Genomic DNA, 25882 nt, shown 5'->3' with positions numbered 1-25882 from the left:
GATGCTACAAACACCAGAGGGTGCTGTTATTCCAACCCCATCAAACTGGATCACTAATGCTCTCTGCAGTGCAGCCAAGGAAAAGGCAACAAAAGACAACAAATCGAGTTTTCTCTGGCACAGGGGAGTATCATGACCATCACCATTAACATTTTTATTTCATCTGTAGTCTACTATCTGCACAGGATGTGCAGGATGAAACCGGAGACTATAATGAACCACACCAGGTTTTATAACTGAGAAAGAGACATATAATGAGGTGAAAAAAGAAGAGCAAGATTACAGCCAAAGCATTTATGACAGACTGACATGTACTATGGCCAAGGTCTCATACCAAGCAGGAGGCAGGGCTTTTGATCTCAGGCTTGGATTTAAAAGTGCCTGAGAGCAGAGATTCCTAAGCAAGGAGGTGACTGTTTGAGACTCCTACAGGTGAGCAAGATCTTTATATAAACATTAGCATATGAAGTGAAAACTGATTTTTGAACATTTGGCAATCTCCTGTGTAGAATATTACATCAGTTAGTGGTAATAATCAAACAGATTTGCACACAAATCTCAAAATTATGATCAAGATTATGACCTAAAAGTCTTTTATGGACACTTGATATTGTGTTATATACACCAAGACAACTCTCTCTGAACTCGCTGTTTCAGAGCACAGTGAACCTGTACAGGGAAGCAGTGAGTGAGCAGTGATTCCAGTAGATCAGTCTCTGAAAGGAAGGAGAAGTTTTCACATGGAGTCCAACGGTACCCCCAGCGTGCAATACGACCGCTGGAATGAGGAAAATATCAATATGAACGTGGAGGCTTCACAGCCTGTTCTGCGAAGGTGAGACTTGAAATGATGCATGACATTAAAGTTGCATATTTCCTAGTGGTATAGAGAAGCAAAGCTACAATGCACTGAATAGAAACAGAACTACACACATGAGATAAAACATAAAAATATAATGTATAGGTTTGATGGGGGGCATTGCAAATTCAGTTTCAAATTCAGCATTATACAAAAAATATACCCACAAGTATTGTTTTAACCTTTTAAGCCTGGACCACTAAATAATTGATTCTTCCTCCCTTTCTCTGCCATTCACAGGATCTACAACAGAATGTGCACCGGCAACATTGGAATAGCAGTGAAGGTTGCAGGAGCTGTAGCTGCACTGGTGACTGTTTACATTATAGGATACGTGACTGGATACCACATCCATCGATGCCCGTAGAATGAAGGAAGCCATCACAAGATAAAAGTGCATGGACAAACCATGAATTTATACAATGCTACATTAACAGTGAAAATCTTTGTGTTGAACAGAATTCAAATCAACTCTGTAGCTCTCAGCTGTATTTTAAAATGCAATTGTGTCTGAATGTTTCTTGCCAAATTCATTCATTCAAAGGAAATTCACTCTTAACTGACATCAAGCACTGACAGCATTTTCTGAACTCTAGACAGCCTTTTCCTTTTTTGCTGCACACTGATTTCATTAGGCTTTCCAGCCCGTAATTAGTTTTCCAGCATTATGTAGCAAAGACATACTGATTTGTACATTCAACGGTATTTGCAGCTCCTAGATGAGTGTTCCACTTTTCAGAAATGCATCTAAACACAATCATCAGTTAAACTGTGCAGGACTGGCTGATTGCACAGCTTCTTAAAAAGGAGTGACTGCAGCAGTTGACTTGTTATAGTTTGTGAAACACTCTCCACAAACATTCACCAGCAACTACACAGGAATTTAATGTCCCAGTTATTAGTGCATTACAATTATCTTAAAAAGCAGAAAAAGCAGCAATGATGAATTATCCTTATTATGGAGACTTTTAACACTCATGTAGCACATAAAATTCTGCTTTTAAAAAGAGAAATTAAGTTAATCAAAACTAACTGTGGCATCCTTGACTGATGCTTAGGTTAGAAATACAACAGCATCTAATGTAGTATTTCTGAATGAATCTGAATAATGTCTAACTAAACTCAGTTTGCTGGACGTTTCACTGCAGCTCCTTTATAATCATTCCTTCTTCTAATGCTCTGCTTTGAGAACTCACTTTTTGTTTCAAATAAATCCAACTTTTACTTTCATACAGTGTCTGTTGTTTATTTCATGCATTCGATTACCCTCTGGAAAACCTGCTCCAGATATTTACCATAGTCATATCTTTGTGTTTATTACGCCTGAAATATTAAACTATAAGGGCATCTAATCTTTCACTGACATTTTGACATTAACCTATTTGTAACATGAGAACAAAGTGGACAGGCTGTTTGGACTAGGAAATGACATGAAAGATTTGAAAGTGCACATTTAATGCTCTACATTTTTATTCTTTTACTCTGCCTTATCTATAGGGTAGCTTTTGTATGGTTCACTTTTCCATACGTTCATCCGTTTCTACCATTTATACAGTAGAAAAACTGATGGATGGATGGTTTAAATATAATCTTTATGTATCCTATAATTGCCCTCAGTGAGCTTCCAAACAACATCCACTGTTTTAGCTCCTGTCCCTTTAAGGCCATCTTTTCTTAAAAGCAGCTATTCTCTGATTGGCTGCCATAACAGAAGGCGGCTGTGCTCACAGCCACAGCTGTGTGCCAATCCTTCCTCAAAGATCCCAGGTAAACGAAAAAACAAACAAACACTTGACTTTTAGTTCTGTGTTTATTTCAAAGTGTTGCACTCAGATCGCCTTCATGTCTTTATTCAGAACACTAATATCCTACAAGTATTGAATCTACAAAAATGTCTCCACTGAAATGAGATGTAGGACATATTCTACCTAATATGTACAGTATAATCTGCTGTTTACAAAAATAAATGAGTAAAATGTAAAAAAAAAAAAAAAAAACAGCAGCACATTTCTGTTGCATTGTAAAACAGAAATATATCTGGCTGCAATGGGGCACATACTGCCACTATAACTGACATGCACATCAGTGAGTTTATTGAGTTCATGTTCTTTTTGTCCAGGTTAGCTCCGGTGGTTCCGGTGTAAATCACTTTAAGAGCAATTTAAAAGTCTTTCTTATCTATGAACAAAACTGTGATAATGAGGAAGGAGATGTAACTCCGGTAGCAATAAAGATCTCTGGATAACAAGTACAGTACAATAATTTAACAGCTTGCTGTGTCATCAATCAGTCTGACTTTCTACTACAAATGACAGTGGGTCTTCTTTATTTTATGCAATTAAAGAAGCGATCATCACTGAGAAAATATATGCTTATATATAAATATATAAGGTCTGATTATAAACATGAGCTCTAATCCAGCAAATTTTGCTGCCATATATGACAAAAAAGGACTCGAAGCTGAGGAAATTATTCTCTCAATTCAAGAACACTGATGACTTTTTCTTAGACATCTTCTTAGCACGGAGAAGGAATACAGATGGAAAAATAATGAATGAATTCATGATTTCTGAGGCTCACTAAATAGCGAGCCATATTATTTGTGCAGCCACATGGACGTTTTTACCTCGCTTTCTAATGTAAAATTTAAACCACAGATGTTAATGCAAGGGCATAAAAAGTACATGTCATTTTATGACAAAGATGTCATGTAGCACAACTGGTTAAAAATACTGACATCTGTATATGGGGTTTGGCTAAGAAATTTCACTAGAATACGCAAATGTCCTCCGAGTTCTGTCTTTATACTGTCTCTGAAAACGGTGCGCCTTTTGTTATCATAAAGCTGTTAACAATGAAGAAGTCACTGTTTTGTTGAACACAGTTCACATAACTTTACGCATAATATAAATGCTCTGTTTACCGAGACTGTACTGAAATGTAGTGTGGCCTTAAAAAAAAATCAGCGTCAAACTCTGGGGAAATCCGTGATCGTGACGTCACTGTGTGAAGGCAGCCGGGAGGCGGACCTGAAGGAGGACGGTTCACCTAACTCTACAGCGTGTCTGAGCAAAATGTAACATGGATGAGGAGATCGCTGAAAGTTGGGAAGAAGCTGCTGATAGTGGGGTAAATAACAAATGTCTCAATGTAGCTTCGGTTAAAGACACATGTGCTTCTAGGCGATTCTTTTTAACGAAGGGGTTAGCTTTAAGAAGTTCCCATAACGCTGTTCAACGTTAACGGGTCTTACGGGCCAACAATGTGGCTAAAGCTAATGTTAGCTGTAAGAAACTTGGCGAACAAGTAGCAATAGCTTGACACTGAACCAGGCTTAACGCGGACTTTGCCAAGCAAACGACTGAAGCTGTTTGGAATAATTTCGCGTTGAATGTCGTTAATGTGCTAGATTTTTAGCTAACGTTGGCGAGCTAAGCACTATGGCTTCTGACGCGAGCTAAACCCCGGAATTCCAATTGAAATGCTAAGGTTCAAGTTGGCTAATGTAATGCTAAGCTAGCCATTTACTGCTCGCGTAGAAAATGTGTCAAAATAAAGTCAGTTTATTTGTCGGCAGGTATAGGCACTTCGCAGAAGAGCACCAGAGTCCATATTCCTATCTAAATTTGCCTCATATTCATTTCGGCATACATTTTTAAAGCTTAAAACATCTTGGAAAAAATGACATCCCCGCGGTAACGTCAGAGCCAAAGCAGCCCGTGGATGGCGACAAGTCAATTTAAGGAGGAAATTTGTCAGAAAGTGAATATAAGCTTCTTTAAATAGGTACCGCTACGTTGATGTTCATTGTCGTGGGGCCTGATTGAAAGTGGTTGTATTGTTCAGCGTGTTCTCCCCCTCTCCTCACAAGGCCAGGCTGTTGCTCGACTATTTCGGCCATGTTGTCAACTAGTTCCCGGTTTGATATCTAGTTATGTCACCCAACTGGTCAGTTGGTATCACTCAGCTAACAGTAGGTAGCTGTAGTCACGGTAGTTTGGCAAACGCTCGTTAGCTGGTGACGTCACGAACGTGGCTCTTGGTTGGGGTTGGCCGGAACTTCAGAAGCTCCTCAGGTTGAACTTGCGGGTTGATTTAACGTATCTTGCTGGGGGTTCGCCGGTACCTCTGCTAACATCTACATTTAGTTTTCGTTGGCAACATCAGGCGGCTAATGTTAGCAGGCGGAACACTCACTCTGTTATGACTTGGCAGCTGCTGTGCACATGTATAAATAGCTTGTAACTGAATCCCAACTTCAATCCACTTTCCCACTTATTGCCTGCTGAACTTCTTCCTATCTTGAAAGTTTCATTTGTTTATATGTATCCCCATGCATGCTGGTTTTCCACACAGGAAATGGAAAAACGGTTGGAAGAGAAGCTAAGGATCAGCCAGAAAGAAAAGTAAGGATTTTAAAGGTTGAAGAAAAATGTTATTTGTGTTCTTATGCTTCTTGCTGTTCCCACTATACTTGTACCATTTATAGCAATACCTGCTTTTGTTAATACAACTTTTTTTAAAGACTTTAATTCTATCCTCTAAACTTATTAGCACTCATTTGTAGCGGCCTCTTCCCATCTGTCATGTAAGTAAATTTACATGGACGGCCTCTGTTGTTTTGCTTCCAGGGATTCCAGCAATTCTTCAAGATCTCTGAAGAAAACCATGGTAATACAGGACGACTCCTTACCAGCTGCACCTCCACCCCAGATACGCATTTTGAAGCGGCCTGCGAGTAACGGTTCTCTGACCTCGGGCCCGAATCAGAACAGGCCTACACCGCAGGTCAAATCCCTGGCCCAGAGAGAAGCAGAGTATGCCGAGGCCAGGAAGAGAATACTGGGCAGCGCTTGCCCAGAGGAGACGCCACAGGATAAGCCCAACATAGACAGGTAATACTCATCAAATATAACTGAGGCGTTTTAATCACAGCCTAACAAAATGCTTGCTTACTTTAGGGAGCTTAGCAGTCATTTGACAGAACAGCAACCTATGCACAGGCACAAGTATGAAGTTTGTGTTTCAGTCTAAAATGCAAGGGAGTCTCTTATCACAATTTCAAAACGGGGTTGTTTTTATTTACAGTTTTGATTTGACACTTGTAATCTATACTCTTGGATAAACAGGAGCTTTGAGGACACGGTTACTAGGATGGGTGGACTTCATGTCCTCCCGCTCTGAAGATTACGGCTAATTAATATATCTTTTGGTTTTGGTTGAAACTTACACTGATCACAGAAAGCTTCCTAATCCTTTGCATTACTTAATGTGACATTATTTGAATAAAAAAGAGGAAGTTCTATTCATTTGATTTGGGTTTTGCCAGAATCAGTGTTAATGCAACCAAAGTGCAGTGGTGTAAAAGTTGAAAGTTTGTTTTTTAAAGACAAAACTGTAAAATCGTGTGCTGGTACTTGTCTCTCGTGACACGACAGGAATCCTTTAAGTAGGACAGTTCTGGAGTAGGACGTCCATTCAAAACAAAAACTATGACTGAACGTTGCCAACTGGCAGTGAGTTGTGTGCAGTTTGTGTCAAGCTGTTGGCATATGGAAAAGACTGCTGTCTCTAATTTATTCCTGTTTCTTTTTTTTCTTTTTTTTTTCATGCCAGACCAGGGCACAATAACTCTACACTGCCTTCAGAGGACACCAGATCAAACAGTCACACTGTCCGGCAGCCAACCGGCCCAGACGGCACCCAAGGGTTCCGACAGCACAGATAAGTGCACCTAGAGGGCCCCCCAGCCCCTGAGGGAGAGAGATAAAGGGTCTCTTGAGAGCAAATGCAGTACTGTATTCTTAAAAACGTCTTCCTTCAGTTCCCTACGTACACGGGGATCTATAAGTAAAGCATCCTTGCTGTCGGCCTCTTTCACAGCCGTCTAGGACCGACAGGGAGCGAGGAACTCCAGGAAGAAGTCCAATGAAAACATGCTCTCATCTCTCCCCACTTCAATCTGTTTGGCACTGTGATTATGGACATTTTCTGGACTCACTGTGATGTTCCCCTTTAAGAAAAGCCCCTCACCTCCATCTGTCTCCCCTCCGGTTCTAAGTGGCTTCGTCAGAGGATGCCAAAAGGACAAACAGAAAGACTTAAACAGAGGAGGAAAAATGAGGGGCCATGTTAAAATGAGATGAGCTGGTACTTGTGCAGCAGCTTTCTCCCAGCAATAAGACGTCACCTTTTTGTGTTTTTAATTTTCAGTTGTTGGCTCACTAAATTTTAATCTCATCTTTCTCTCGCTTGTCTTTATCAAATCTAGGGTTGTTCTGATATCTAACAGGTAAAAGTATGTCTCTCTCACACACACATACACCGCAAGAATCTGTTTAGAGCAGCTTTTTATATTGAGTTTGTTTTTTAAAATAAACATAGCATTTGCTGTTTTTAAGAAATAGGAAATATGTTTTCCACCTTTATTTGGTGGCAAAATCTGACAATATTACATGTTGGGTTCTTTGTATGGTTTAAACACCTGGAACTGCAGCTGGTGTCTAAAATGCACACACTGCTAATGAGTACTTGACTGAGATTTTAGATTTATCAGGACACAACCTAATATGTAAATTGCCATTTGTTTCTTAAAACAGGGGTTAGGATTTATGTGGAAGTTGTATATCTGACAAGGTATGTTTACGTTTTGTTTTTTTTGTTTTTTTTAAAGCTTTCTGGCTGTCTTCCTTAGACTGTCATTTCATTTCTATTTAAAAGTAAAGGCAAAAAAGATGAGATGTTGGATTGAAGTCCATTTTAAGTAGCTTTCCTGCAGTTTTTTCTTTAAGAAGAGGGCAGCAATGTCAGAGCAGTATTTTTTAACTAAAAAAGAACCAAAAGCCCTTTTTTTAAAATCAAAAACTAATAAAACAACAACCTAAAAATCATTATTTGAAGGTGATGTTGGCAGCAATTTAAAGAAGGGTCAGATGGTGAATTTACTGCTGTACCTCTCGAGCCTCACTGTCTTAACTCCACCTTGTTGGCGACGTGCTTCTTTTCTTCATACACCCCACTGAAGTACAGCATGTAGGAACTCAGGTCAAGTGAATGAGGCTGAATGAATGAATAAGATTGTATTTTTCCAGCAGGGTTGATTGCTCATACAGCTAATGTCCGTATTTAAGCTTGGGTTGGCACTTAGAAACCGTGCTCTATAAATTGCAATGTAACTGAAATGATGTCTATGCCCCAAGGTGTATGAATGTTGGGTGTGTTTTGTTTTTTTTCCCACCGTCAGCATTTTAGTCACAAGAATGGTGAGTGATGGTCCACTGCTTAAATGGAGCAGCTAGCTGCGATCCAGAGAGCAGTTGCCTGTGTGGCTTTCAAAGACCATTGTGTTCAATAGATTTATTTTTTTTTATTTTTTTGGAAACAGAGGAGATTTCAAAGCCATATTAAATGGTGTGACATAAACACAAAAAGTTCTTACAGTGGTTGAATTCAGCTTGTGCCTCCTGTATCACATCTTTACTTCCTGGGTTTTTTTTTTGGTTGTGTTACTGTATTTCAAGAAACTGAGGGTGAGTTCACAGTACTGGTAAGCGATTTTTTGTTCAGGAATTCTAACGACAGAGCAGGAGACGGGTTTAGCCAAGTGCGAACACAAACTGCCTGTAAATACTTTAATAAAATGATTTGGGAAAAAAAAAAATGTTTACGTTCAGTGCTTTGCATTGGAAAACACATTAAATTCATGGAAATAACTTGTTAAAAAAAAAACGCAGCTTAAATAAAAATAGTTTATTATTGAAGACTTTGCATTGTTGGTCAAGTTGGGGATGTAGTTTGGGCATCTGTGGCATAGTTTGGCTCAGATTACAGTCACGGAAGGCCAAGCAGATGCTAGCTACAGCACAGAACTGTATCTGTGGGGGTCAGAGTTTGATTGAGAGGCGGCCATGATGTAGAGTCTGACAGAAGAGAGTCCAGCTGTTTATACTGTTTCTTAGACGGACGCTTCCCTCGCAGCAGTCGAAGGCAGTTCAAAAGACCCAGGTCTATCAGCACCTGGGAGGAAAAAAACATGGAAGTGGTAGAATAATTCAGGGAATCTGTTGATATACAGTACTGCACAACAGTACTGAGGCACCCCTATACTTTATATTTTGCTCAGAAAATGACAAATTATTACTGTCTCAGGTCTGGGCTGGATTTGTTTATTTTATGTTCATCTAATATAAGTTACTTTTTAGACCCAGCACTTCTTTTATAATGGGAAGTGTGTTTGTTTGGGGTTTTTTTTTTTTTTTTTTTTTTAAAAGCAAGTCTGTGTCCAAAGAAAATTTTGAGTCTTGAACTATTGCTCAAGACCTACTTTGCAAAACAAGCCTGGCTCCTTGAAAGCAAAGTATAAGGAAATGAAGTGTGAAGACTTTTGCACAGTATCGTATCTCACTTAAAGCAATGAAAGCATCATTATTACTATTACCCCATTTAATTTGATCCCTCTGTCCCACTGCAGCCTCCGTTTAACAGTCTACAAGATGGTATCACAAACCTTGACACCGTGTGCCCTCTTGCTTCTTATTGTTCCCTCACTGTTAATTATTTTTATTTTTTTTAAGATGCTTATCTATTTTATTTAACAAATGTGGCCACAGTTGTTAAATAATGTTCTATCAGTTACATCAATTCGCTAAAGAAAAATCCCATCTTCTTTATTCAGGCCTTCAACACCTCTAGAGTGGACTATGTGTGGTTAGTCCAAAATGCTGCTGTGCATCTTTTAACAGGCATCAGAAAGCATGGTCACATCACTCCTTTGGTCAGCACTGCTGCTTTTAAAATGTGCTATAATAAAAAAAAAAAAAAAGTCTACAGTAGGGCCTTATTCTAGCAAACATGTTCACTTTAGAATATTACGAGCTTTCTATCACAGCCACTTTAAAGATGTCTGATTTCGTTGATTTTGCTGTGTAGTTTAACAGACGGGGAATCTGGGAAGCTCCGTACAAATCACTCACCTCCACGACAAAACAAATGAGGAAGTTGAGAGCAGCCAGACTAACGAGCAGCAATTTAAAATTCATGTCAGAGATGTTGTACAGTTGAAGTAACCGGCTAAAGACAGCCCCAGGATACAACACCAGCCAGGTTGTCACACCAAACTGGACGAACAGCAGGATAAGGAAAACCACTGGGAAAAGGAGAGAAAAAAACACTTGTGACTCAACTGTCCTGCATCAGTGATAAGTTTCACTAATGTTGAACTCAGTATGACTTTCATGAATAGTTCTAAATTTGTCCAAATGTATCGCCCTCCCAAACTGAAATCATGCTCCTTTGGCATTTGAACATGTTGACTCACTGTTGTGGTAGAGGGGTTTCTTGTGGGGGTAGCTCTTGGTGACCACCACTGACATGATGATGTACTGGAAACCAGATATGTCAAACACACAGGTGTTTTCGAAGTTTGGCAGATTGGCTGTTCCGACCTCAGTCGCATTGAGAGGAATATACCTAAAAATGAAGGAAGAGACAAATAAGAGTTAAAGTGCAGAACACGTGGGATGCTCTTTTTCTAAATCTGCATCTGAACACACAGAAGTCAACGTAAACAGTTTTCTTGAGGGCAGTCTGATGAGAAATAAAAGCTATTTTGCTGACCACTCCTCTGAGGTTGTGATGAAGAGCGCAGCCAGCTGGCCCAGAGCAATCATGCAGGTGTGGATGAAGAGGCTGCCCAGTACAGGCAGGGCCAACAGACTAGCCGCGGGTCTGGAAGGGTACAGCTCTTCACTAGGGCCTCCTCTTCCCATCACAATGGCCAGCAGAGTCACCAGAAGAATGTCACAATACAGGAACTGCTGGTCTGCTACGCTCGTCTTCACCTGGACACACATCAAGAATGATTATTTAGGGGAGAAAAAAACAAAAAAACAAACTTGTATGATTTAGGACTGTTTTGTTTTCATGCAGATCAAGTCAACCGGACTGTGGTTCTGTTTGGCATTTGGTGTTAAGAGACTGCACAGGTCACATTTTATGGGCTACCAAAGTGTTCAATATTAAGTGAAAGAACATTTTCCACATTTTAAAGTTGGAGCTCCACATACACATAGTCATTTCCATTTGCTTCTAAGAATAACAGTTAAAACTGCTTTTTTTGACGAGAGCTGAACAGAATGCAGTGTGCTTTCGCTCATGCCGTTTTATTAAAGTTTTTGGCCACATTCATTTCTCACTACCTGTAGACCAGGTTGTACTGTTTTGTTTTTTGTTTTTTGGGGGGGGGGGGGTTTGACCCTTGGCAGCGAGAAGTCCAATCAAGCACTTGTGATAACTTGCAATGAATGTTTCACATCGCTGTGGAGGAACTTTGCTCAACTTTTCTTCGGAGAACTGCTTTCATTCAGCCAAAGCGGAGGGTTTTCCAGCATGAGTGACCTGGATGACCTTCAATGAGCTCTTGGAGTATTTTTGGTAGGCTTGCCACTGTAGGTCCACCACTGTTCCGAGTTTTCCCCATTTGTGGATCATGTCTCTCTCTGTGGATCCCTGGAGTCCCAAACCATCAGATATTTAACCCTTTCCAGACTGATAGATGTTGATTAATTTGTTTTTAAGCTGCTTTTTGAGATCTTTTTGCCTGTTTCGCCTTGTCAAACAGGTCACGTTATTTCTTTATCCAACAGATCTGCTAGTAATCAGGCTTGGGTGTGAAACTGAACTCATCGTTAAAAAAAAAAAAAGCATCTAATCACATTAATTCATAATTAATATAGAGGGTGGGATGAAGAGGGGGTAATAACCATTTCCCACAGGGCCAGGTAGGTCTGGATAGCCGGATAGCTTTTGGCTATCCAGACCTACCAAAATGCAGGTATCATTACACCTGTTTTGTGTTATCTTTGTCTTTGCTTATCTGAAACATGTGTAACGTTTATTATGAGTTATTTATACACATATTTTCATACATTTTTAGTTTATTTCAGTCATTTTATCCATAAAATGTATGTTTTGGTTTATTTCTACAATGGATGAAAAGCTGGCAATAAATTGCAGCTTCATGTTTAAGGTGATCTACGGGGACAAAGCAGAGAAAGATGAGGGAGTTGTGATCTGCTGATACTCACCGTGTAGAGGATGATGACGGAGCAGAACTGAATGAGGCTGTAGAGGGCCATGTATCTAAAGAGACTGAAGGAGGTGACCAGAGAACATCGTCCCTCTCTGAATGGAAAAAGAGTAGGACGGGGGAAAAAAAAGGACAGATCTTTTTCTTTTTGCAGACACAAATGAGAAGTTTGGTTGGTTTTCAAAAAGACTTCCCCCATCTGCTTTGTGTTTTCTAGGCTTTTAATCTCAGTCTTTACCTGATAAGCAGGGGCACACAGCTGATGTTTTCAGTTTTGGAAGTAAAAGGTGAAGCAACTGAAGCCTCAGCTTCGGAAAGAGAAACCCCGACATCAGCAGCTCTTAGTGCCCCGCAGTCATTGGCCCCGTCTCCACACATCCCCACTCGGTAGCTTCAGAAACAGAGCAGTATTTCACAGTTAATGTTATAAAAATGATTCCCTTTCATTATATTTCTACTCTGTTTTATTTCCCATTTGTTCTCCTTATGTGTCAACTCCTTTCTAGTTTGTGTATGCTGCAGAAACTGTACTCACTTCAGTTTTTGCAGCTCCTTCACTAGCTGGGTTTTCTGGTCAGGGGCCATGCGTGCAAATATCGTGGCTCTCATCAAAACCTGCAGTGACAGCAGGTTAAAGTCATTAGCGTGCAAGTGTGGTGCACTGTCAAAGTATTCCTGTTTACACAGTTTCCATTACCTTCGGCAGATACTCAGGGAAGTGGTCACAGAGGACAGCAAAGGACTTGCCATTGATAGCCAAGTGATAGACAACACCACCCTGATACAAACCCTGAGAGAGGAGGAGAGACATCAGTAACAGTAACTCAAATGAATCCTGCCAGTTGAAAAAAAGTAGGCCATAGCTGGACTTGTTATGCATACAACTGTCATAGAAACAGAAAGCATTCAAGCTGTTTAGAAATGTGTTGACATGAGAGAGAGATGAAGATCATACCATTTCATTTGCCTTCAAAGCTGCACAAATTTGCTTCCATTAAAAATGAACTATAACCAGGCAACAATATGAGTCCTCGACTTTACTTGAGCACTGAGGTCATTTACTTCCATGTTTGCAGGCCACAGGCACAAACACAGAAACCAGGCGTGACATCAGTGAGCAACACTTCAACCGGAACTCTTTCACAACGTAGCCGTTTCATAATTTCATAGCTGCTAGTATGACTGTAACAAACATTTTAGCAACAGAGTACAATCCAGAGTGGAGTGTCCCATTTAAGCAAGACCAACCTGAGTGATGACCTCTACTGAACTTTGGCCAGAAAGAGCCGCTTCCTCCTCCAGGCTGAACCTCAGGGTGGGCATGGACTGGGCAGTGTGGGGGGTTGCAGTGATGAATATCACCTTCTCGTCAGATCCCACCATCCCACAGGTTTTTGCTACATTAACTGCTGTTAGAACATTGTCCCCTATGGTTAAAAAGACACACAAGATGGGACAAAAAGACTTTTAAAAAACCCATCTGTGTCGATTCCTACAACTTACTATCTTATAACAAGAAATATTATAAGTTGCACGGTCAGTGATGAATACAAAAACATTCCTCACCAGTGACCATAATGCTGCGAACGTTCGCCTTTCTCAGGATGTTGATAACTTTGGCACTCTCAGGCTTTACCAAGTTCTTCATCATCAGCAAACCCAGAAAGTGCATGTCTTTCTCTACTTCCCCTCTGTGGACAAACAGCTTGATCAGCAAACATATTAAACTATTATAGATCATTTTTTTAAAAATGGATAAGTTTTTGTGCCACAATTAAGCCAGAAATATAGACTATGTTCTTACCGCTCAATGGTGCTTAAGTTAGAGTTCACATTTAATGGCTTGTAGGCGACTGCGAGAACCCTGAGGCCTTCACTGGAGAAGCTGTGCAGTTTGCTGGAGAACTGTGCTGGAACTGGAAATGCAAACATTCCATTTTGGACAAATGTCATAAAATAGGAAAACGTACTGCAAAAAAACAAAACGTGAGTAAATGTCACTAAAGCTATAGTTATGATTTGTGTCAATTTTGAACCTGTTTGAGTCTGGCAGAGGCTCGCCACCATCTCTGGAGATCCTTTGATGAAAGCAAGAGCTGAGCGCCCCCCGTGGGTCACTGTCACCACACTCATCCTCTGCAGGGCTGAGGAGAAGGGAAACCTTTGTACAATTGCCATCGCCTCATCCGTGGACTGAGAGCAAAATGAAAGAATAAATGAAGACTTTCGGCAAGTTCTTGATCTTTCCAAATGGCAGACAAAGCAGACAAAAAAAAAAATTACGCTGCTTAAGCTTACGCGTTTTCATTTATCCACCTGCCCTGGCTACATCTGCTTACCAACTGTCTTGCATTAGAAAAGAGGCACAAACCAAGTACATCTTTCATTATCAGCAGCCGAAACACAGGAGCAACTATTTGAAAAACAACCGCTGCCCATATAACAACTTTACAGTCAGTAAGCATTCGCTTTAATAAATCCTACTGATCAACCTGTATCAGTGATAACAGGGATACTCACTGCTCCATAAGCTTGTTGATCTGGTGGTCTCATTACTGCCAAAACTTTGTGGCCTCCAAACTCTGCATTTAGCACACTGCCATCTCCATCTGGCTCTTGAAGAGTCTGCAAAATCAGAAAAAAAATGAACTCCAATTCCCATTAATGTTTTCAGATTGTGAAACTGAAAGAGCCTCCAAGCATACATTTTCATCAATTATTTTAAAAAAATCCAAATTTTTAAATGAGATGCATGCGAGCTCAAGCACTTTGAAATAAGTAACACGGTAACATACCCAACCAGTGGACTCGACCATCTTAAGCTCCAAAGGGTCTCCGAGGAGCTGGCCACGCAGCAGCGCAACAGTGTGACAGCAAGCCAAGCCAGACCTCAGGTGCCCCGGAGGCAAAAGCCTGGGCTCAGGCACCAGCTCTGAAAAACCGGCAGGCCCCGCCTCCAACACTCCCCACACATCCAGACCCTCCTCTGTCAATGTTCCTGTCTAAGAAAACAGATGTACAAAGCACCAGCAACATGTAAAGTAGCTGTGGTTCATCTCTATGTACACAGCACACTTCTAGCAACACTCTCCCTCCTCACCTTGTCAAAGCAGAAGAGTGAGACCTTGCCACAGATGTTGATGCGCGGTGGACTGATGCAGAAGATGCCACGTTGCTTCAACCTTCGCTGAGCGTAGATTGTGCCAGTAGTGATGGCAGCAGGCAGAGCGGGAGGCACCGCAATGGTTACAATATCCAGACTCCTAATAACCAGCTCTGCCCAGGTCACCTGGATACACATCCAACCACATGTCAGTGATAGTATTTTACTATGCGAGCAAAACATGCAGTCACTAGAGATGCCACTTACATTTGATCTATAGAGGACCACAAAAATGTAAATGGTTCCAATGAGAGCTGCAGCAGTGAGATGGGGAATATTGGAAAAACTTGTTATTGGGTCAAAAGGCTTCATGTCTCAATGATAACCAGGTTGCTGTTAAAGCTCTTACCAACTGAAGCCAGGATGAGCAGGAACTTGACGGCATCTCGGTAAAAGCGGAAGTCGATTGGCTGAGGATATAAAATGGAGCTGACCAGGTCACCTTTGGCTGTGAAAAACCCTGTGGATAATCCACATACAAACAGAAGTGGTTTCACTTGGTGTATAAACAGTTTAAGTGCCAAAATATATTGAATGTATAATTATTTGCAACTGTAAACCCTTTTATATTTTCTTTATACTCATGTTTATTAATCACTTCAGGAAAATCTGATCCGTCTTGCCTCAGTGAAAAATATTTCCGCATGGAGTCAAAGCATCACAGGGTCCCTTCAACTTGCAAAATAAACTCTAAAAGAACGAGTCACATCATCGGTTTCTCTACTCACCGGTGCTTGTAACAACAGCAACAGCCCCACCGCCTCCTGGTCTTCCTCCCTTTGCCTGAATGAGCTGCGTACCGGAGAACAGGGTGTGTCTGCGCTCAGTGTCTGAGCTGTACTTCCTATCACTAGCCTGCAGTGGAGTCTTGAGCACAGGGACACTTTCGCCTGGACACAGATGACAAGAGCAGATTACTGCACACATTCCTCAAAAGTCAGGCTATAATAAGAATTAGTAACACACCTTTATGACCAAGCGCCACGACCATTAGTTGGTCAAATAATAAAAATGTGTCTGAAGCAAGTTATGTACCCTCTTTTGGACAGACTCCTACACTAAACATTCATTGAATAACTAGCACTGACATGTAAAGTAGTTTGGAAGTGAAGAAAATCCCTTCTGATGGCCAATTTGTTGCTTTAGTTACACTCAAGGTTGTGAAATATGACTTGACTCTAGCCTTGATAACACTTTTAAATTAGTCTTGTGGGCACGACGAGCAAATAACATGACGACTGAGGAGCACAGCCAATCGATTTTGTTTTTCCACACATTAACTCCAGATGCGGAGAATCGGGTCAGGACCTGGTTATGATAGTTACATAGGGACATTGTTAGAAACTGTCGTCTCTCACAAAGCAGGAAATTGTCTGCCTCACATTTATTCTCACTACTGGAACGACTCAGTTTGGTTTAGGCCAGGGTGCTACCTGGTTAGAACACACTGAAGGCATGATGCAAGATCTACGAATTCATCCGACTATTACCCGTTTTAAAACATCATATGGGCCACAGAGCTATCATACACTACACAGACTGGCAAATAAAATGTCCAAACATTTGCTCTCACGTGCACATCTGCAGGATGTCTTAGAAAAGTTCAAAATGGCTGTTTGAAAATGTCTTTAGGTGCTGTTAAGGTCAATTAATTACCTGTGAGCATGCTCTCATTGACAAGACACTCCCCAGCCAGCAGGGCAGCATCGCAGGGCAGCAGCATACCTTCCTGAGGGATGATCAAACAGTCGCCGGGGACCAATTCCACTGAACTCACACACTCCTCCTCTGAGAAAACACACAGTCCAGTACAGATGTCTATGCGAAGGCTTCTGGAGTGACTGGTCAGAATCAAAAACCTACTGAACATGATAATTTCACACTTCCTTTGCAAATGTTCGTCCTCGTGACCAGTCCTGCACTAATGTGCTTAATGTAGTACTTTTCTCTGTTTCTGCATGTGTAACCTTATAGGCAATGTGGAACCAAATTATATTTTCTCACTCTCTCTTTTTTTGTTACATTTCTATAGCTGCTGGATATTTTTGCAAACTAGTTAAACAAACAAAAAGCTCAGCTGGTTTTTGCCTCAAGGGAACAGCTTAAAGTTTCCCTGGGGAGTTTTTCTGTTTGCACTCAGCGATGCTTAGTAGAACATGTTTGTATATGAGATAGAATAACAAAGTTACACGACTACAGCCGGTAAAGCACATTGTCAAGGTCCTTGTCCACGTAGGTGCATAAAGAGAGGACCATAAAGGGAGGACAAGCATGTGCCAGTTAAACCGTTTAACAAATTACTTGTACACTGTAACTGGTCCAAATGATCAGACCTGACATTCTGTTTTAACAGGGTGCATCTGTGGTTTAAGAGTTAGCAACTGTTACCGACACAAATGAGTTTCATTTAGTTTGAACACTATTTTTTTTATCTCATCAGCAAATCGAAGTGTTTTTAACTGATAAACATGCTCCTCTCAGTGACTGTCTTGGCTTTAACAATTAAAACTTTTTAATATTATTTATTATTTATTGAGCATATCGACTGCTCTTCCATCTTCACATGAATTACATTAGTGGACTCCTGTCAAAGTTATTTTAAGTATCAATCAGTTAAACATTCCACAAATAATTGTGTTTCTGGAAAAAAAGTAAATTCATATTATAAAACATCTGCTTAAAAAAAAACAAACAAACAAAAATACCCCTCACCTCCCGACTTTCTGCGAATAGTGACGGTTGTGATTAGCTGGGCCATGTTGCGAAGCGTGATGCTTTGCTGGTCACAAAAACATAAATACCATTATTCTCTCGTTTCTGTGCTTAAACACAGTCAGTTACAATTCCAGTGTGTTTCTGATAACAGGCTCACCTTCCGGGTCTCATAAAGTGAGATACCGATGGAGATGACAGAGATAATAAATATACATATGGCATAAATATAATACTGATCAACCGTCCAGAGGATGATGCTGAACATCTGGAACACATAGAATGGGTTGAGGATCTACAGAAACAAAAAAAAGAGTGAAAAAAATATGTTAAAAAATATATATAACTGGATGCATCATGTGAGCTTTTTAAATAAATTATTACATCAAATATTTAAAAGCCAAATGAAAAAGAAATCGGTATGAAGGTAATCATGTATCCCACCTCCTCAAACAGCAGCTTTGGGTAAGGCTTCACAGGCACATCAATAAGATTTGTTCCATATATGGTTCTCCTGAAAGAAATCGTGCATTTGATTATTCAGCATGGTCCTCTGAGATTAGGGAATGTGTTGTGTCCATGTGTTTCCTACCTAAAGCTCTGCTCCAGGGGACTCAGTCCCTTTTGGGAGCCATGCAGGTTATTGCAGGTCCAGTCCTCATTGAGGACACTATAAAAACAAATTAATCCACTTTTTTTTTCCACAACACAACGAGTGCATTAGACTATTAAAAGAGTGAGTTTTGGGGGTATGTTCTTCTTTTTATTTAAGACACACAAACTCATGAGTCTAGTTTAGTTGAATCCCACTGCATTATAGTTTTTTCCGTACCTAACGCGACAGAACGCGCCTTTCCTATCCACCCAGACATAACGCAGTCCTTCAAACAGGTAGTACCGCAGCAGTGTTTTCTGCAACACAATAAAGCTGTCAGATCTTGGAGAAGTACCGTTCAGGACAAAAGGTTCTGCTGAAACATCTGCTTTACCTCCTCTTTGTACAGCTGAACTGTATCTCTGGATTCGGTATCCTCTGACTGTCCAAGCAACTCCAAACTGGAAAGAAACAACCAAGTTAGATTAGTTTTGTTTAACAGTTCTCTTAGATATATGTACACAGTTGAAAGGCTTAGGGTGTTGTGTGAATATATAGACAAGCAGTTCACCTTCCCTCCTCCATCTCCTCTGTAAGGACCTCCACCACATGCTGCTGGCCAAAACTGTCCTGAAGGAAAAGGTTACACAAATTCACCAGTTAGAGTTGGAAACTGGACACTTTCTTAAAGCAAGACAGGAAGTATCTAACAGAAAACTGCCATTCAATCTAGGTGATCAGAACATCACAAAATAAAGTAAAGTAATAACTGTTCAGGTTAGTGTAAGCAGGAGTATTTCACTAAAAAGTTCCAGTACTTCAGTGATTCACCCACCTGCTGTTCAAACCTTCTGTTTACATTTGGCAGCCAATCTGAAGACAGTTGGCGTAAAAGGAAGCTGGTCTTAATGAGAGAGGAGCTAAAAAAGCTTGTTTCAAACTGTGAATGCAGGACACCAGGAATACAAAGCTGGAGATGACGCCCTATTTAAAACTTTGGAATGGAACTATCATTGCATATATTAGCGAGCATATATTTTTTTTAAAAGTTACGTAAAGTTACGCTAGTATGCTGGATGCCCTTCCTGACGCAACCCCAAAAGGATTTTTGTTTCTTCCTGGAATCTTTTGTTGGAGAATGTGTAAACAACTATACATAATACATATACTAATACTCTATGACCAAGCCAGTTTTTGCAATAAGAAGCCTAGATTAAGTCCTGCAAGGACAATGTGGAACAAAGTGATAGGCAGTGATAATAATGCCAGCCATCAGGTTGAGTTTACTTCAGCATAGGAACTGTTTGATTATCTCACTCTGAGAAGCAGAATATCCGCCAAAGCCGGAGGGCAGGACTTGCAGCGGGCAAAGACACCAAACCGTGGGCGCCAGTGAAACACAAGCAGGAGGAGCCCTAAGGACAGCAGGGCAGCCAGTCGACACAACCACACCCGCCAGCGCACCCACTTATACCCCTGAACATCCTGGTGGGAGAGAGAACCAAACAGGATTTCAGGTTCAAAATCAGACTCATTTTCACATCCACACAGCGGTTCATTTCCATAAATCTAGTCAACTTATCATTGGTGGCATTGCATGTTAAAAAGCCACTGTAGGAAGCCAGATTGTGTCTTGTATTGTCTTTGGAAGTGATACTAAAAACCACAAATGATAGAAGTTATTTATAACAAGGCCACAGAGACCAACGCAAGTTCTGCATCTACAGGTGACAGGTGCTGGGCACAACATCAAGTCATCAGTTTCTGCACTTTCACTTATACAGCATTTGATTTTCCCAGTTTAACCTTTTCTTTTCTATATCTATCTAACTCACAGCTAGATAACAAACAACACACACCACAACAGGAATCAGAAACACTGAGTAGGTTCTTACCATGTGTGTGTCAGGACTCAGTAGGGGGTCTCGAGGACTGGGTGAGGGGAGTCCGCTCTGCGGCTCCACCACACTACCTACAGAACAGGATATGCAGGGTGAATGGTGCGTCTGTTAAAACATTAACATGAACCAAGCAGCATAAAACACACACACACACACACACGCGCGCCTTCAAAGTCAATATTGACAAAACGCAGTGCAAAGCTTGTGTCCGGTCCATGCCGCAAACTTGAAGAAGACTTTCTTTAATGTGAGACATCCTGAGCAGGAATTCAGATACAAATATTAAAAAATGTTTTGCCTCTGCAATGTAGTCTAAACTGAACAGGGAGAGCTCTCCAGTCCAGGACAGTGCGGGTAAAAACATCTCACAGTTGTTCATCTGTGTACTTCTAAATAAGTAAGATCACAATGTATATGATTTTTAGGAGATTCAAGAGTCACCATAAACTCTAATAAAGTCAATCCGCGCATCTCATTAAGCTGGAAACACTTTGAGGTTTAACGAAAACATTAACTTTACAGCGCGAAAGAGGTGAAAAGCTCGCTATAAACTCATACCGATAACAGCGAAAATCAAAACAAAAGCACAATAAACGACGCTATTTTCAGAACAGACTTCCGCTTCCAAACAGCTGGCTCGTATCGAAAAGAAAACCACATTCCTTTAATTTGAAAACACAATTTAGGAATAGACTGACCTTACCGTCAAAGCGCGATTAAAATTAAGCCTTTTCCCGAAAGTTACGGATCAGACCACCTTGCAGTGGTGCTTCGGCTCCCTGTAGCCTGCACTGATCCGGGCTCTTCATGCTTACGAGTCTAACCGGCTTCTGAAACAAACCCGTCACACGAAACGTCACCCGGAAAACTGCAGACAGGACGTTCATTTTTATTTATTTTAATCTAGTTTTTTTTTTTTATCATATCTGAGACTACGCATGCGGACAAATGGACAGGACAGTTACATTAAAAAATGTACTGGGGAAAGGGGAATCTTATCTTATTATTATAAAGGTAGCTAACAGCCAGAGTGCAACCCGCCCACCGCCCCGGGTGAGGTAACCATGGGAACGGCACAGTAATTAAATCGCACCTGAGCACAGTATGAGGGCCATTCAATACCTCACAGCTGTTTTCTGGCACAGACATTACACTGCTGCTTTCCCTTGTTTGAAAACTAAAAGAACGAGTTAATCTGGTTCATACCCGCGCGTGCACACACACACACACACACACAGCAACAGTTAGAGACAACAACACAATTACGTTTCTGTGCTTGTTTGCGCCACCAGCTATCTTAAAATACACTGGATGTTGCTGCAACACTGTGGACAGTGCTAGCTGAGAAACAGTGATTGCTCTCTGCCTTTCTTATCGTGTGCTTTGCTAAGATAAAAGACAAAGTGGAGATAGCAGAGGGCTAATCTGCGCCTTTCCCAGATCACCTACCCATCTAGTTTATGTCCCAGTACACCTTAGCTACATTTAACTACATTTCAACAGATAACAAAAGAGAGAAACTCTACGGAGGTAAAAATCTACATTTTTAAGGGGAAAAATGCCTTTTACAGCCAAATGTTTTAACTGGTTTATATCAAACTTCTGTCTTTCTATTAAAATTATAATTAAACTGAAGACAGTGCTTTGTCAAAATAATTTTCAACATGACTCCTGACTACCAGGGTTTGCTTCTAGAAAGACTTACAGTTGCTTACCTCATTTCATTTCAAGACCAAGATGATATTGATTGGAAAAACAAGAAACACACGCACATATCAAGTTATCATTAAGACAATGTATTGTGCATGATACCATAACTGCTGCATGTTCATAATAAGAATATGATGTACGACACACGCATGTACACACGCACACTACCCTGACCACAAGAAACAACCGAGTCATCTGTTCTGCCATGCCTGTACTGCAGTCATGTGGAGGATTATCCAAGTTGGGCAATTTGACCAAATCACATGCTCACTTTGGTCGAACTAGGCCATACTCAACCAAAAGAAGCCTGTAAAGTATCAGCTATTCATTCACCACAGTGGGCCTTGATTTTGAAGTCATTCACCACAGTTTTCTGTGTACCTAACTATTTGGAATGGCTCATTTAACGACATGTTGCTACTCACCAGCTTCTACCAATTTTCTTTGTAAAAATCAGTGCTTGATTTCATCCGGTTAAGAGTCACCAACTCATTCAAATATGTCACCCATGTAAGGTGTCATCTCTTTACAAAACTTAAGAAAGCCCAGACTTTCAATTTCACGATAATACAGAACTTACACAGAGTAAAATTTCTGCAGTGTCTCAAAAAGGAAATGCCCTGTGTGCAAAAAAAAAAAAAGACTAGACAGACACAAGACAGTCATCTGAGCTGAGGATGCAAAAACAAATCCTTGAAATTAAATAACCCAATACTGGGTGTTAGGTATTTTAGTACCATGGTAGCATTTACTGGATATTGTTTTATAGTGACATTATACAGGAAAACTCTGTCATTCAATAAGGCCCCTTTGTTTTAGTTATTTTTCTCTTTGACCCAAGAATTGATGTGTGAGAATCACAGGCTGGTACAAGGTTGAAATACCACAGAGATCACTCCCTCAGCTACATTAGTTTCTTAATCTTTTAGACGCCTGTTGAAGGCCAAATGGTTTGTTTCAGATTTCACTAATGAAAGAACTCTTTGTTTTGTGCCTTGAAAATATGTCGCTGAGATAATCACAATTGTAGCTGAACTGATACACTACACAAAGGATGCTTCTTCACCCAAGGGCAGGAAGACGCTGCCTTATCTTGGTCTGTACTGGTTTAAACTGATAATCTGCTGTCTCATGAATTTTACCCTCTATATAAACTGTTGTACTTGTGAATAAAGTTGAGTCACTTTGGAAAGACAATCTAAAGCAGTCTCTGTTTTCTTGTTCTCCCAAGCTGCTCCCGAGCTGCTCCCGAGCTCGTACTAACACGCTGAATGGCATGCTTGAATATTACTTGAGAATATATTTGACTGTGTTACAGACTAAGGGACATTCTCTGCTGATAGGTGAAGGTACATTCTCTGCTGATAGACGTCCACGCCTCGAAGGAAGTCGATCCACGGATTAGGCCTTGGAAACCGTTTCCTTCACTGGGCTTTTCTGCCGGGACCAAGAGTCCGTACACCCAAAGGATAACCTTGCCATCCTGATATGGCCAGTAAATTCCTTTGTTACATCTTAGCAACTTAGAAACAGTTTTAGCAACAACAGCAGTGAAATTTACTGACTCGGAGCCCAAACAATACTTTATGAAACTGCAAAAGGGCACACAAACTGAAAGGTGCTAGTATCTGCAGCTGCAGCAGATACAACAGCAATACCATAAGTAACAGTAAATTGAGGAAACAGTAGTTTCTGTAGTGCTTTTGTAAGTAGCAAAAGTAGGGCAATGGTGAAGTCTTTAGATTGCCATGGTCTAAAGGGATAAGCATTAATTCATCTCCAGGGTATTATGTTATTGGCTGAAATTTCACAAGAACTTGACCGAAAAATCAGTGGCAGCAGGTCTTATAGAGTGAATGTTGTCAGTAAGTATGGAGGAGGTGAGAAGAGAGGTAAACAATGAGTGTCTACAGGGTGAGGCTTCTGTTATGGTTGGGTCTGCATTTCATCTAGTGGTGTTGGGATCTTGTCAAAACTGATAGAATTATAAATGGAGCAAAGTACCATCAGATTTTGACCTGCCATACAATGCATAGAATTGAAAATGTCTGATTGGCAATGGGTTTATGGCAATGGCAAGTGCAGTAAAAGCACACATTTATAGAAAAACACAGAGTAGAACACTATCAGTCATGAACTGGACTGTCCCCAGAGCCCAGACCTGAACATTATCAAAGCAATGTAGGATCATCTAAACGGAAAACAGAACAAAAAGCAGCCAACATCCAAAGAAGAGCTTTGAATGTTCTTCAAGAAGCCTGGAGAACTATTCTTGAAGACTACTTAAAGACATTTTTATGAAAGATGCCTAACAGAGTTCAGACTGTGCTGAAGAATAAAGGTTACTTCCTAGCTTGCTAGAACTGTAAAAACTAGGTTGCTGCCTTATATACTGTATTTTCATTTACGTTTGCACATTTTTCGATAAATCGCTGCACCTTTTTCCCATTTTTCTACAAAAATATAAAGAAATGAAAGGTGGTTCGCTTCACATTAGAGTTGAATTTCCAGTAATTCTGGATGCTTATCTTTATTAGCAGCCCTTTGTCCTTTGTTGACACTATACTGACATAGTACACAGTCGATCAAATGAAAAAAATAAGAAAGTGGGACCTTAGTACGCAAGCTGACAGAAGATGACCGTTAGTTTTTGCCATCAGTGGCCAACATTTATCCGTATCTAGCCGGCGAGATAACAGAGTTGTGGCTAACAGTTAGCAAACACAGTGTGTATGTTTGCAGGAAACATTCCCTTTAAAGCATCCGCACTTACCGCTCCCGTTCATCCCGTCGTCAGATCCCGCATACCTCTCATACCATCATAATGTTAATGACAAACAGTTTCCTGCTCCCGGTCATAAAAGCTTCTTTCAAACCATGCAGCGACCTAAACTACAATGACACATGTCTACGGATAGCCTCCTCGTCCAAAATTGTGACGACGCAGAAATAGCATTAAGTTAAAGAGCGTGGTACGCGAAGCGGTGATGTTTACTGCTGGTTTGGTAAGGACCACAAATATCTGCTCATTTCTTTCACGTGGCGCCTTTTTCCAAATAAAGCCGTCATGATATGCGTGAACAGTTGTTGTTTTAGGTGCAGTTCATGTGGATCACGCATATCATGACAAAAACAACACGTCATGATTACATGTCCCTAGAATGAAAATTGGCATCCAACAAATTAACTTTGGCCTTACACAAAAGAAAAGTTTACATTTTTATTAAATGGCCAAAAATAACAAATAAAATGCTATGACCTAATATTGGAAAACCCGTTTAATTAAATATAAATACCAACCAATCGTATTCAGCCATCGCCAAGAGTAGAGGCGGGTGGATCCAAGGGCGTAGATTTTGTTTTGGCATTGGTGGGGACGGATGATTCAACCACCGAACCACCTTTTTGTCTTTGCTTCTTGATAAAAAGGGAGAATATATACTTGCCTACATATGCTATTCTACATGCTTTTAAACCATTTAAAATTGCAATTCATAGTTTTATATGTTAATTATATAATGTTAAATTACTATTAAATGTATTTTACTTCAGCCATATTCCATATAAATCAGGTATCATACAAAAATAAAAAATAGCTTCAAATACAGTCATGACAATAAAAGAATATGACTTTAAGGACTTAACAACATTACTTCAGTTATATTACACCAACATCTCTTATATACATTAGCACTAAGGGAACACTGAATGACCTGGTGGGTTTTGTCCATAAAACTACTCATCTAAAATTACCACAAAGTAAAAGATTTCTCAGCAAAATTATGCAACATTTTAGGCACACTATAAAAACATTACTGATGAGTCACTCATCAGTAATGTTTGTTGGGTGAGTGCA

General features: G+C 40.4%; 3 protein-coding genes across 5 annotated transcripts; 2 read left to right on the top strand and 1 right to left on the bottom strand.

The window, feature by feature from the left end:
* The first annotated feature begins 327 nt into the window (after positions 1 to 327).
* On the top strand, positions 328 to 2072 carry LOC147305262 (small integral membrane protein 1-like). The gene is made up of 3 exons (XM_086278202.1): positions 328 to 432; positions 658 to 835; positions 1100 to 2072. The coding sequence occupies exons 2-3, from the start codon at positions 741 to 743 to the stop codon at positions 1224 to 1226; spliced, it is 222 nt and encodes a 73-aa protein (XP_086134328.1). The 5' UTR covers positions 328 to 432; positions 658 to 740; the 3' UTR covers positions 1227 to 2072.
* Positions 2073 to 3837: 1765 nt separating this feature from the next.
* Positions 3838 to 8555, top strand: szrd1 (SUZ RNA binding domain containing 1). The gene is made up of 4 exons (XM_086276418.1): positions 3838 to 3988; positions 5216 to 5265; positions 5491 to 5754; positions 6476 to 8555. Exons 1-4 carry the CDS (start codon positions 3941 to 3943, stop codon positions 6585 to 6587), a joined length of 474 nt encoding a protein of 157 aa, XP_086132544.1. The 5' UTR covers positions 3838 to 3940; the 3' UTR covers positions 6588 to 8555.
* On the bottom strand, positions 8215 to 25025 carry atp13a2 (ATPase cation transporting 13A2). 3 transcript variants are annotated; one of them, XM_086276415.1, is made up of 29 exons: positions 24800 to 25025; positions 20311 to 20387; positions 19733 to 19900; positions 18987 to 19045; positions 18810 to 18876; positions 18653 to 18732; positions 18413 to 18490; positions 18265 to 18334; positions 17981 to 18115; positions 17821 to 17887; positions 16765 to 16896; positions 15837 to 15998; positions 15458 to 15568; positions 15316 to 15362; positions 15046 to 15234; positions 14741 to 14947; positions 14466 to 14570; positions 13982 to 14138; positions 13750 to 13861; positions 13512 to 13636; positions 13194 to 13372; positions 12643 to 12735; positions 12481 to 12560; positions 12184 to 12336; positions 11944 to 12040; positions 10475 to 10698; positions 10176 to 10327; positions 9832 to 10004; positions 8215 to 8875 (listed from the first exon to the last, which is right to left on the bottom strand). In XM_086276415.1, exons 1-29 carry the CDS (start codon positions 24810 to 24812, stop codon positions 8711 to 8713), a joined length of 3477 nt encoding a protein of 1158 aa, XP_086132541.1. In that variant the 5' UTR covers positions 24813 to 25025; the 3' UTR covers positions 8215 to 8710. The 3 variants fall into 3 exon arrangements, with proteins under 3 accessions (XP_086132541.1, XP_086132543.1, XP_086132542.1); XM_086276417.1 differs by lacking the exon at positions 24800 to 25025 and adding an exon at positions 21015 to 21453; XM_086276416.1 differs by lacking the exon at positions 24800 to 25025 and adding an exon at positions 21020 to 21453.
* Positions 25026 to 25882: the final 857 nt, after the last annotated feature.

Source organism: Aulonocara sp. 'chitande type north' Nkhata Bay, linkage group LG20, assembly GCF_057382095.1.
Source record: "Aulonocara sp. 'chitande type north' Nkhata Bay isolate Kocher_YH1m ecotype deep benthic linkage group LG20, A_spYH_male_GT1.1, whole genome shotgun sequence".
Lineage (NCBI taxonomy): Eukaryota > Metazoa > Chordata > Actinopteri > Cichliformes > Cichlidae > Aulonocara > Aulonocara sp. 'chitande type north' Nkhata Bay.
The sequence above is the reverse complement of the archived record's forward strand: the minus strand, read 5'-3'. Positions and strand labels throughout refer to the sequence as shown.

Bases quoted from the DNA above. Each gene is read 5' to 3' on its own strand.
- atp13a2 (XM_086276415.1), bottom strand. The intron at 13,862-13,981 runs GTTCAAAATTGA...TTGCATTTCCAG, and splicing joins CCTCTGCCAGACTCAAACAG to TTCCAGCACAGTTCTCCAGC. The intron at 8,876-9,831 runs GTGAGTGATTTG...TTTTCCTCCCAG, and splicing joins TCATTTGTTTTGTCGTGGAG to GTGCTGATAGACCTGGGTCT.
- LOC147305262 (XM_086278202.1), top strand. From the start codon at position 741: ATGGAGTCCAACGGTACCCCCAGCGTGCAATACGACCGCTGGAATGAG. The intron at 836-1,099 runs GTGAGACTTGAA...TGCCATTCACAG, and splicing joins TCACAGCCTGTTCTGCGAAG to GATCTACAACAGAATGTGCA.
- szrd1 (XM_086276418.1), top strand. From the start codon at position 3,941: ATGGATGAGGAGATCGCTGAAAGTTGGGAAGAAGCTGCTGATAGTGGG. The intron at 5,266-5,490 runs GTAAGGATTTTA...TTTTGCTTCCAG, and splicing joins AGGATCAGCCAGAAAGAAAA to GGATTCCAGCAATTCTTCAA. The intron at 5,755-6,475 runs GTAATACTCATC...TTTTCATGCCAG, and splicing joins GATAAGCCCAACATAGACAG to ACCAGGGCACAATAACTCTA.